The sequence below is a fragment of the Siphateles boraxobius genome, unplaced genomic scaffold, assembly GCF_051911475.1.
Source record: "Siphateles boraxobius isolate OS27281-9 unplaced genomic scaffold, OSU_SipBor_1 12, whole genome shotgun sequence".
NCBI classification, from domain to species: domain Eukaryota; kingdom Metazoa; phylum Chordata; class Actinopteri; order Cypriniformes; family Leuciscidae; genus Siphateles; species Siphateles boraxobius.
The window spans coordinates 214,742-226,927 of NW_027508722.1; the positions used below are offsets into that span (position 1 = coordinate 214,742).

The following is a 12,186-nucleotide window of genomic DNA, read 5'->3' on the forward strand; positions in this document are numbered from 1 at the left end:
GGATTTAAACTGTTGACATCTGGCAACCACAAAAATAAAAAATAAAACGTGCTTTCCTGTAGCTCAAACAGTAGAGCGTTGGCGCTTGCAATGCCAAGGTCTAGGGTTTGATTCCCAGGGAAAGCAAAAACTGATAAGAATGTAAATATGTACCTTGAAATGCAATGTAAGTCGCTTTGAGTAAAAGCATCTGCCAAATGCATAAATGTAAATGGATTTTGGTTAAATCTTTTCATATTTAACTACAGTTTAGTCTCAACTTTTTTGTCAAAGATATTGCATGTTGATATAGTCACAGTTATCGTTTAAAGACCCTACTGTTGCCTCGTCATGGGAAAAAAAAGCTAGTCTACGAACCTTTTTCATCATAGATTTCGTTAACAAATTTAACACTTTTTGAAAGTTGATTTTTGTCTAGGCACACACCTTAAAGGGATAGTTCACTCAAAAATAAAAATTCTGTCAGTATTTACTGACCCTCATGTTGTTCCAACCCCGTAAGACCTTCGTTCATCTTCGGAACACGAATTAAGATATATGAAATCTGAGAGCTGGATCACTCCTCTACTTGAGTTAGTGATGACCACCAGAAGCGGTTTCGCAGGAGATGAATGGTGGCCGTGATTCCCGGATGTCCCGAGCTGGGAAGATAGTGGACATGTTCCGGAGGAGCTCAGGGACGAATACCTTATTAGGTGGACAGGCAGAAATAATCTCAGACCGGGAGTTGAGCTGTTCAATCTCTGTCTCAATGTCCCATCGGATGGGGGCAACGATAAGGTCAGGGGTCAGAATGGTTTCGGGATCATCTGGTGTCGGATCGAGGTTGTGTTGTCTCGATAGAGCATCCGCTTTAACATTCAGGGACCCTGGGCGATAGGTTATGGAGAAATGGAACCGACTGAAGAACAGTGACCACCGAGCTTGTCTGGGGTACAGTCTCTTGGCGGTGCACAAGTACTCTAGATTATTATGGTTGGTTAGAATGGTAAAGGGGTGTAGAGCTCCTTCCAGCCAATGCCGCCATTCTTCGAAGGCTGCCTTCATAGCTAGAAGCTCCCTATCCCCTACATCGTAGTTCTTCTCAGCAGCATTGAGCTTTCGTGAGTAGAATGCGGAGGGTTGTAACTTCGGAGGAGAACCCTGCCGTTGCGAGAGGACGGCGCCTATCCCAGTGCTGGAGGCGTCCACTTTTACCACAAAGGGTATTTCTGGATCCGGATGGGACAGGATGGCCGCCAAAGTGAAACGCTGCTTGAGTTGGTGAAAAGCTTGGGTTGCAGATTCATTCCAAGGGAGACGATGCGAGCCCTTCTTCACCAGGGACGTGAGGGGGTTTGCCACTGAACTGAAGTTTCCTATAAATCGGCGGTAAAAGTTGGCAAACCCGAGGAAGCGTTGGAGTTCTTTTAGAGTGGTGTGCTGTGGCCATTCTAGGACCGCTCTAACTTTTCCCTCATCCATGGCGACTCCTTCCGGGCTGATTACGTACCCCAGGAAGGTAGCAGACGTCTGGTGGAATTCACACTTTTCTACTTTGGCGTATAGTTGGTGCTGGATGAGCCTCTGAAGGACCGCTCAAATGTGTTGCACGTGGTCGGCCAGGGTGTCTGAATAGATGAGAATGTCATCGATATAGATACCGATATATACCGTCTTATGGAGCATGTCTCTGAACACGTCGTTGATGAAGGATTGGAAGATGGAAGGACTGTTTTCGTCAGGCCGAAAGGCCACAACCAGATATTCGTAGTGCCCTGTATTGGTGGAGAAAGCTGTCTTCCACTCGTCCCCTTCTCTGATGCGGATAAGGTTGCACAAACAGCGCATATTCGGCCCTTGGGAGGCGTGGAACCGGGCAGCAGGTCAATGGCGCAGTCGCTGGCGTGATGATATCATGGTACTCGTGGGGTAGACTATCTAAACTGGTCTTCTCGGGTGGTACAGTCACCGCTCTAACAGACAATGGGGAGACGTGGTTGAGACATTTAGTGTAACAGGCTTCACTCCAGCGGACAATTTGGTTGGTCCTCCACCTGATGTGTGGGTCATGTTTGCGGAGCCATGGCAGGCCTAGAATGACTGGGACATGGGGGGTGTTGATAATGGAGAACTGGATAATCTCACCGTGAAGGGCTCCAGTCTGCAGATGGAGCTCCTGGGTAATGTGGGTCACTTTGCCTGAGCCTAGTGGCCGTCTGTCGATGACTTCGACTGTGAGAGGGGAAATACAATGTATTAATGCTATGTTGTGTAATAGAGCAAAGTGAAGTAAATAGATATGAAGTTCCCGGCAGCCCCGGAATCAATTAAAGCACAAGTAGAGACTTGACGGCCATTGGCCCAGATTACGATGGATACAGTTACGCATGAATTAGAGTTCAATGCGTCTGAGGTTAAACTCACCGGTCTCGATGAAGCTGAACGTGGTCGTGGGGGGAAGTAATGCGAAGATGACCTGCCTCGCCGCAGTACAAGCACAGGCGGCGTGAAATTCGTTGTTCGCGTTCATCAGCTGACAGATGGTACGTGTTGAGTTGCATGGGTTGCACTGGCACGGTTACTGAGGGGCGAGGTATCGGTAAGTGCCGGGGGGCTTGAACAGTGCGATGACTCGCTCGGCGAGATCGTAGGAGATTATCAATCTGAATCGTGAGATTGATGAATTCATCCAAGTTTCTGCCTTCATCCCGACAGGCTAGTTCAGACTGAAGTTCGTGAGTTAAGCCCCTGCAGAAGATCATCTTTACCGTGTCATTAACCCAGGAGGTCTGGGCTGCGACGGTACGAAAACCGAATGCATATTCTGCAGCGGTTAACTTGCCCTGTGTGAGTTCAAGCAGGTGATCACCCGCACTCTTACGCTCCTTGGAGTACTCCACTGTAAAGTGCTGTAAAAATATCTCAAATGACAGAAAAGCAGAGCCATCCTCCCTTCACACAGCCGTTATCCAAACCAACGCCCTCCCGGTGAGTAATGAGCATACAAAGGCAATCTTATCAGCCTGAGCTGTATAGGCGGTAGTCAAGGAAGACACAGCTGCTGGATCCGGGTTCTGGCAAAGTTTTCTGTTGTGATTCATCAGAGTCTGAGAGATCCATGCGCAGCTTACTTTATTTAGAAAAGAGAAGTCAACAGGCAAAGGTCAAAATACCAGCAAACAGTAGCAGGAGAGAGCAGGAGAGTTCGTGGTCAGTAAACAGGCAAGGGTCGGTGCAGGCGGCGAACAGACGGAATCCAGTATCCAGACAGAGGTAAAGTAGGCAGGCAGCAGGCTGGCGCGTTCAAGGTACAGAAGAGGGTCAAACCAGGTAGACAAACACAAGAAGATATGCTCAGAATTGTTCACAATAGTAATACAAAACTTTGCACAGAATGCTGTGTGAGTCGCAGCTATAAAGCCCAGTAGATGAGAAACAGCTGAGCGGGTGATTATGATCAGAACAGGGGTTATGGGAAATGTAGTGCGTGAAGGAGTCAATATTCGGGTGAGGGCGCCCTCTGAAGGCCTGAGAGGGAGGTTACCGAGTCTGTGATTGTGACAGGTAGTGTATGTATGGAATGAAGCATATGCAATGAAAGAAATAATGTGCTGCATGTTAACTTTCTAAAACTGTATGTCATTTGAACAAGAAACTATGCTTCTAAATATAAGATAAAACATACTTTCACTGATATAAATATAATAACTTGACCCTAGAATATAAACACACAGTTTAACCTTTTGGCTAAAATCTTCATAATATAATGGACACTTTGTTGACACTTGTCTTAATGTGTGCAGTTGTGGTTTTATGACGTTCACGTGTTTTTTAACATCAAACATTTTAAAATTCATCAAAATGACCTTAATATACATGACAGGTTTCAAACAAACTTACCCAGCCAATGTTAGAGAAAACATGTGGAGGTGAACATTATATGTCTTTTTTTTTCTTGTGTTTGTCATCCTGTCAAATGTATAATGTAATAGTGCATTTTTTCAGAACCCCCCCCCCCCCCCCCCCAGCAATGCTAGAGATATGAAGGCTGGAGTGAAACACAAAAGCAGTGTGCGAGAGAGAGGAACAGAGCGAACGCTGTGATAAATTGCAGAAGCGGGAAAACGAGTCACTTGAGCATAAAATTAGATTTTACAAATGTGTTGTTACCTGACAGTTATTTGACAGAGAAGATATGGGGACATTGGAACGTATATGAATATTGCTAATCATACGGAGTAAATGAGAGGTTGGGGGTTTTGATGGTGAACGAGGGAACGAATCTTAATTCATCCTCTTTATCACTGAAGACTCACACTGGAGCTTGATTGGCTGCTGGCATTTATATGCTAATTCGAAATGCTCTGTAACAGAAGAAAAACTAAATGTTCTTTAGATAACTGATATATGAATCTGTGAAATGCTTTAAAAAATGGGCTTAATTATTGTTGGTTATGTAACGTATATTAATTTGATCATTAATAGTGTTTATATTTATTTATTAATTAATTAAGTTAAGCTGCCATAAAGGCAAACAAAACATTCTTTATAACTCTTTGTTTTATTAATTTAAACCAGTTTTGAATACTACCTTGAAAACAGGGCTCACATAGTATCGAAATAGACCAATAATTCCAATAAAATACAATTCAAGAATATTACCAAAAATAGCAGATAGCACAATATTACTTCACATGGAATGTTCTTTTTGTTGTTGTTGTTGTTTTTTGCAAGGTCTACATGCAATTACCTAATATATAATCTTAAATAATCTTATTCAGGGCTTTGCTCACATATTTATACTGTACATGCAATTAATTGGGATTATTTAATAAGCAAATCATGTAATTCATTTGATTTAATTAATTTAGCCTAATCGATGGACAGCCGTACATTTATTTGCATGGAATACGGTATTAAGCAACTCACAGTTAATTTCTTCTCATGACTGTTTGTTTGATATTTATTTTTGTTAAGATGGTAATTTCAATCTTGCCATTTAATTTTTTGCTCTCCAAAAGCACACATGCAAGACGCAATAAAAAAAGAGTATAAGTTATACATAAAGTCATTAATAAATCAAGTCAGAAACTCATAAAGAATGTTTCATTTTTAAATGTCTGGGGAGGGTGAAGGTGTGAAATGATATGCAAAGAAAATGGGTAAACAAGCTAAGATTTTTTAATTTTTTTTAAACAATGGGCAAAAGATAATTGTTAGTTTGCCAGGTAACACTTTATATTACGACCCGCAAACAACTGCGTAAGTAAACCGAAATTACGGTCTACGTTTCTGTAATTATAGTCTACCTCCGTGTAGTTACAATATGTTAAGTTTTGGGTAATAAAGGTTTATTGTTTTTTATACACTTTGTACAGTGTGATTTCAAGATTAGTTCAGTTCTGTTTACAGTTTGTACAGTGTAAATGTCATTTCAACATTTTGATTGTTTATTGTTAAACTTGTTTTAATAAATGTTTTTGGTTTGTGCTACTGTTTTTTTACAAGTACTAATTTAGAAATGTGTTGATAATGCTAATGCTGAAGCTAGGTTTGTTTGTTTCAGCATACTGGTTTAATGTTGCATTTACCCTGTAACTACACAGAACAAGAGGGTAACAAGCGCCACTTTAATTTACAGCCCGCAGGAGTTACACTTACCCTGTAAATACACAGTTGAAACGGGTAACAAACACTACTTACTATGTAACAATACGAAACAACACTATTTGTAATTACAGAGAAAGGTACTATTATTAAGAAAAGAAAAAAAGAAAGAAAAAAACGTTTTAATTACACAGTATTTTTGCCCTGACATTTAAGTGTCATTGAAATACAATGTGATAAGGTATGTACTAAGTACTACATGGTACGTTCTAAATTAAAATCATAGCAGAAACAATTTTTTTGGCTTAACGTTAAGTAATTTAGTAAGAAAAGCCAATAAATTCAATTTTTATCATGTTTAATTTACAACCCATCATGTTTAATTTGTCAAAATTACCCTGTAACTGCATTACACAAGAACATATTTTGCCAGAAATGTGATAAAAACTTTTATATACAACATACGTACAATTTTTGCCTGGAATATATTAACAGAATAGGCACCTGTTAGTTTTAAAATAATTACATTATAAATAATTTGCTTGTATATGTGGTTGTGCCCCTTTATTACCCAAAACTTATATTGTTCCCTTATACCTACAAGGAAATACACCATAATTACAGAAACGTACACCGTAATTTCGGTTTACTTACGCAGTTGTTTGCGGGTCGTAATATAAAGTGTTACCGTTTGCATTTATAAAATACTCAGTAATATCCCAACCAAAGTCCAGAAGAAAAAACGCAATTGATAAAATGAGAGTCTACCAACGCTACTAAACAGTCATTCTCCTATTCTTTTCTTCCAGAGCTTTTTATTGTATTTGTAAGTAAATATAGGCCAGAAATGCATTCGTCAGTGTGTCATTGTGCACGTCACATTGAGTTTTAGGACTTCTGTAGATCACGTTTGTTTCTCCACACTTCTCCACTCGTTCACCGGAGACAGACAGCGCGTTCTCCTCTTGTTTTCCGTGGGGAATAGACAGATGGAATGGGATAACAGGGCAATACAGCGTCCCTTAATTGGTCAGTGTTGTGCACAATGCTGGTTGCTTGCCGTAATTGTTTATTGCGGGCTATTGTCTCCTGTATTGTGTGTCAGCGCGAGTGGTTCAGTTATTCACAGGCATGCTGGGAAACAGACCAGGAGAGCTGGGCTACAGAAGAGCTCCCTGTAGAACAGCTCAGACATTCATCCACAACATAATGATATTGTCTCATTGTTGGGCTTTTGGCTGAGCTTTGCTTGGCTGTGTGGGCCCAGCATGCAGGCCTTCTGACTGGGACAGTATATTTGGGTACAAGGCACCGGTTGACCCGTCAGTTCACCCAACGCTGTAAAGTTGCCTTGTGTATTAATGGTTTTTTTTGTGATTCTTGTTGTTGTTGTTGTTTTGCAGTAATAGGCTGGAGTCTTAGTATTATGAAACACCATGTAGTACGCAAGGAGAAAATACACTTTGTGTCTTTCCTTCTAGCTAGATTTTCTCAGTAACAGATATATATATATATATTAATCTATACCATATAAATACAATTAGTTATAATATATATATATACTATAACTAATTGCAGATAAGTAGCTTTGTTATAATTTCAAATTAAAAGTTTTAAGTCATTATGTTTTAATCTGTAATGCTTTAAAAAGGACACTTATTTTGATGCGTTCACTAGCATATTAAGTACATGTAAAGTGCTTGAAAATTTTTATTTAATTTGTATATAATTATAATTCTAACCTTAGTGGGTCACTCAATTGTACTTTTAAAGTTTTTTTTTTTTTAATTTCTAAATTGCAACTTCATTATTACAAACAAGACATGCAAGTTTCAATAGAAGTTACATGAAATATATTTATAATGCTATTTTAACACTCTTATATTGATATGATGCTTGTCAGAACATTCAGCAGTAACTTTAACCTCATTTCAAATATAAGGTAAATAATTCTGAAATTACATATAAAGATCAAAAAGCACTCTCAAGTTCAACTGATTGCATTTCATTTAAATTTAAACTAAAATACATTTTCAATTAATTGTGATTAACATGCAATTAAATGTCTGAAAACATTACATTCATGTTTATTCTTTTAAAGTATATTATTTCTGTAATAAGTACTGTTTTTAAAATTATGCTAAACTAATATTTTTGTTTATGTTCGACCTTTTTAAGGAACCCTGAGATATTTATGTCTCCATAGACATTCAAAAAGACATCCTAACAATAATCGGTAACACTTTACTTAAATCCTTCATATGTAATGCATTATAAAAGTATTTCAAATGCATTAATTATGCCTTTCAATGCACCTTATAATGCATTGTATAGTCTCATGAATAATTGCAACCACAGTTATAATACATAATAATAACACTTATCTATTCACCTGTAGAAAGCATAATACATTAAAACACATGACAAACAAACAATTTCAGCTGTAACAAGGAATCTGGAAAAATTATAGTGCATTTGAACTTTGGTTAAAATCAATTTTGAAAAGATATTATACATTATAAGGTATTTTATGAATGCCTTTATAATGCATTATGCATAAAGGCTTTAAGTAAAGTGTTACCCAATAATCCATATGAATCAAGCGGTTTAATCCAAGTCTTCTGAAAAGACATAATCGCTTTATATGAGAAATAGATTTAATTTAGGCTTTCAATTAAATATCAACGCACATGCAATCACACTTTAGCTTTCCTTTACTATTAAATGGATTAAATTGGTTACACCGCTCAAATCATATGGATTACTTTTACAATAATTTGAAGCGTCAAAGTTTAGGTGGAATGAGCTTTCAATGGATGGACAGAAATATTACAAATATCCTAATTTGTGTTTCGAAGTTGAACAAAAGTGCTGGTGATTTGATCCCAGTGAATCGAATCATTGGATTCTCTTCATTATATTCAATAATTGTGCTGTTAGTGTATGTAAAGCGGTGTCCTGCAGTATTAGTAAAGATAGCAGCTGTAATGAGCACATGTTTCTCTATCAGGATAAAACTCTAGAGATTAATTAGGCCGCCTTTGTAAAGCTGTTTCAAAACTGGAAACAAGTTAATCGCAACTTAAACTGACTGATGTTAGAGAAAGATATGCAAGAAATCTCCTCAAAAGTTACAGCTCAATTTACATCGGGCCCTTTAGAGCACAGAGCCGTAAATATCCTGCACCATTAATGTGTCCTGTCTCTTTATCCGTAGACATTCTCCTGATCGGAAACAGCGTCTGACGGAGGAGTCGCAAGCGTTTTGCTTTATGGCTTGTATATCTGGATATAAAGGCATTTATTGCGAAGCTACACGCGGGGCGTTTTTCTCCTCGCAGCAGCTGATCTCCCCGTTTTATTAAATCTTTTTTAGTGCTTCCGAGCAATGCACATTTTATCCTCTTAATAGTCAAATTAGTATATACTCCAGCAATTACTTAATGTACTCTAATGAGATTTCCCCACAAACCGGCAGGATTCATTTATTTTAATGCGTCGGGCTCTTTCCAGGGAGTTTATGCATCATGTCCCTTCAGAAGTCAAGCAGCGGTGGAGTCATAAATAGTGTGTGTTTGTGTGTGTGTGTGTGTGTGTGTGTGTGTGTGTGTGTGTCTCGATGGATGCTGAACTCGCTCTTAAACTTGTCTCCATGTTTAGGGTTGCTCTTGACCTGTGCTGAGGTCTGACTCAAGAACTCTTAAATAGTCATGTGTTTATGGTTCTTCATGCTTCGGACTCTAAAGGCAGGATTGGAAATGTTAAAAAGGAATGTTAAAAAAGCCCAAGGTTTATTCTGTGTTTGGCATAGCACTCGTCTTGTCTCCAATTCAGCAGAGTTGGTGTGCCATTACTATTTTGTAGGGAAAACAGTTTGACGTGTTAGATATTATATATAATATTAACATAGCATGAAAATTTGGGAGATTTAAAGTTTGAAGTACAACGATGTAACTCGCTCTTTCACTACTATAGTACGATGTATCGTTGAAGAAATCAACTCACAGTCACGACTGTTTCCCCAAACGATACCGTCGCAAATTTGTCGTTCAACCACGTTGGTTAATGATGTCACGGAGGAGTTGGAGTCATAACTACGTATAATGAATCTTTCTCAGATCAAATTAATGCTAGATGTTTTGATATAAATAATAGACATGAAATCTGAGGACTATTTCTCATTTTTCTCAGTTATTTTGCTTTATTTCCAGATTCAATCAGAGGCTCGATCTTACGTACTAGAGCACGTTCACACATGCACACTCTTCAAAAACTATGCTTAAAATCAAACTAAAAGACGTAAATGACATTTGTATGTATTCTAAACAAAAGACACAGATTGTACTGAATGTCAGCTTGCTTCTGTTGCTCAAGATAATGATTTATTGAGTCCACGTGTCATTAAGAAACTTTGCTTCTAACCACAGGTCGAGATCTGTCTCTCAATCACACAACTCTGCGATGCTGTTGGCGAATGTTTGTTGGAACGATGTTTCGGGAAACACCAACCAATTGAACGACTGATAATGAAGGAACTTGCCAACATAGTTTGCTAACGATGCTTTTGTGAAACACACTCCTGTTTGTGAATGTAAAAGATCTGGAAAGTTTTAAAGAGTTTTTGTCTCCTAAAATAAAAGAAGTGATTTCAGTCTCATTTCTGCTGAACCCACGTAGGTTTGTTACTAATTTGCATAATGCCAGCCTGTGATCTTGATTGGCTGAACAGTGTCTCTTTGCTCCGCCCTCAAACGCTATAGTTGCAGATGAGACTGAAGGAGTTTTCCGAGCTGAGAAAGCAAATATACTTTGATGCACTTCCAAAGGATGAGACTCGTGATTCTGTAAAACTGACACCATCGTTACTGTTCATATCACTGTGTATGAAGAGCTGAGGAAGAGCTGAGATACAGATATGATAATGAGCGTTTGGTTTCCATCACATGCTGTAAGTGCTTGACCAATCATAACAGACTGGGCCATCTGACCAATCAGAGCAGAGCAGCTCACGGTTTAGAGAGACCGAATCCTTGATCGAACCGTTTCAGACTCTGCGAGAAAAGAGCTGATGCTGCAATGGATATTATGTGAAAATTAAAGGTTTATTTGTTCTTTACATGCATGGAAACCTTATGAGGAGTCTTTAACATTGCATAATAGGGGCACTTTAACAAATCCATTGTCTGAGCAATCCAATTAAACCATTTATAAACCCCATGCGAATGAATTAATGTATTAATGAATTAATGAATACTGCATGGCATCAAAAGTGTTGACACTATTTGTCATGCTCAAGATTTTTAACCCTTTTATCAAAGGAGCTGTAAGAAAAATGACTTACAAATGTATATTCTTACATTCGTCGGACAAATAAATTTATAAAAAATAAACCAATATTTGATATCATATATATATATATATATATATATATATATATATATATATATATATATATATATTTGGCCGATCAGTATTTTCTGAAGAGTATGCACTGCCTTTCCCTGGCTATTTACTGAAAAAGTAACAAAGAAAAAAGTTTCGAGTTTGAGTTTCAGATGCTTTTATGTACCTTATTTGTAGAAAGTGCTAAAAATATTTTAAATCCCAAATAGCATGAAGTGATAATATTTGAAATTGAATTGTGTACAACTGAACAAACTTTGGTCTCCCAATATTTCTCTGAGCTCATAAGTCTTCCAGACCGTCATATCTCTGATATATTGTGGGAAGGTGAAGCAGGTCTAACAGTATTAATCCTCAAGGGCTGAAGACTGCTCAGCGTGCTCCAGATGTTATCATTTTATTGTTTTTATAGGCTTCTATTACACACTAAAGTCAATAAACACAGAGTTTACTTCTGCACCTCTTCTATTGGTGGAATTTCTTGGCCATAAAATGCATTTCTGAAAATCTCAGCAGACTGTTATGAAATGACTTTTCCAAAAACGGTTTTAAACTTTCAAACTTCTGTGCAAAAATCCTATCCACAAGCTATAGGCCCGTGTGTGAATCTACTTTTCATTTTATCAGGGAATGAAAGGTGACCTGCAGGCCTTAAGGAGGCACGGTAGCTTTGATGAGGCCATTTACTTTTCTCTTTCTCTCTTTCACTCTCCTCATCTCCATTATGGCCTTGCACTTTAAAAGCCTGTCAGAGACTCTTTCTTTCTGCAGAATAGAGGATCCTTAAGTACACAACCGAGCTCTAAATGCAAAACACCTCCAGAGGTTTGGATGCGATGCAAGCTTCTTCTCTGGGTCCAGCTTTGGTTCATCTGACAGTGATTTCTCTTGTTTTTTGTGTGTTTTTAGGGGGGATTTTTGAACAGATGGATGGACCTGTGGCACTCGTCAGCTCAGAGGAACTGGCCTTTAAATTCGCTGTTAATAATATCAACAGAAACAGGACGTTATTGCCCAACACAACGTTAACGTACGACATTCAGAGGATTAATATCTATGATAGCTTTGAGGCCTCCAGAAAAGGTGAGTGGTGTGAGAAAATTAAAGGTTTTTGTAAAGAACTGTTGAGCAAATGTTAACTATGGGTGTGTTCACACTTGGTAGGATTGATTCGATAATGCATAGCGTTGATCA

General features: G+C 38.3%; 1 protein-coding gene across 1 annotated transcript in view; it reads left to right on the forward strand.

Annotated features, from left to right (window-relative positions):
- The window catches only part of grik3 (glutamate ionotropic receptor kainate type subunit 3), a 182,253-nt gene that overhangs the window by 68,869 nt on the left and 101,198 nt on the right, over positions 1-12,186 (forward strand). Inside the window, exon 2 of the mRNA XM_077205783.1 lies at positions 11,902-12,075. Coding sequence (XP_077061898.1) covers positions 11,902-12,075 — 174 coding nt within the window. The remainder of the gene's footprint in view (positions 1-11,901; positions 12,076-12,186) is intronic.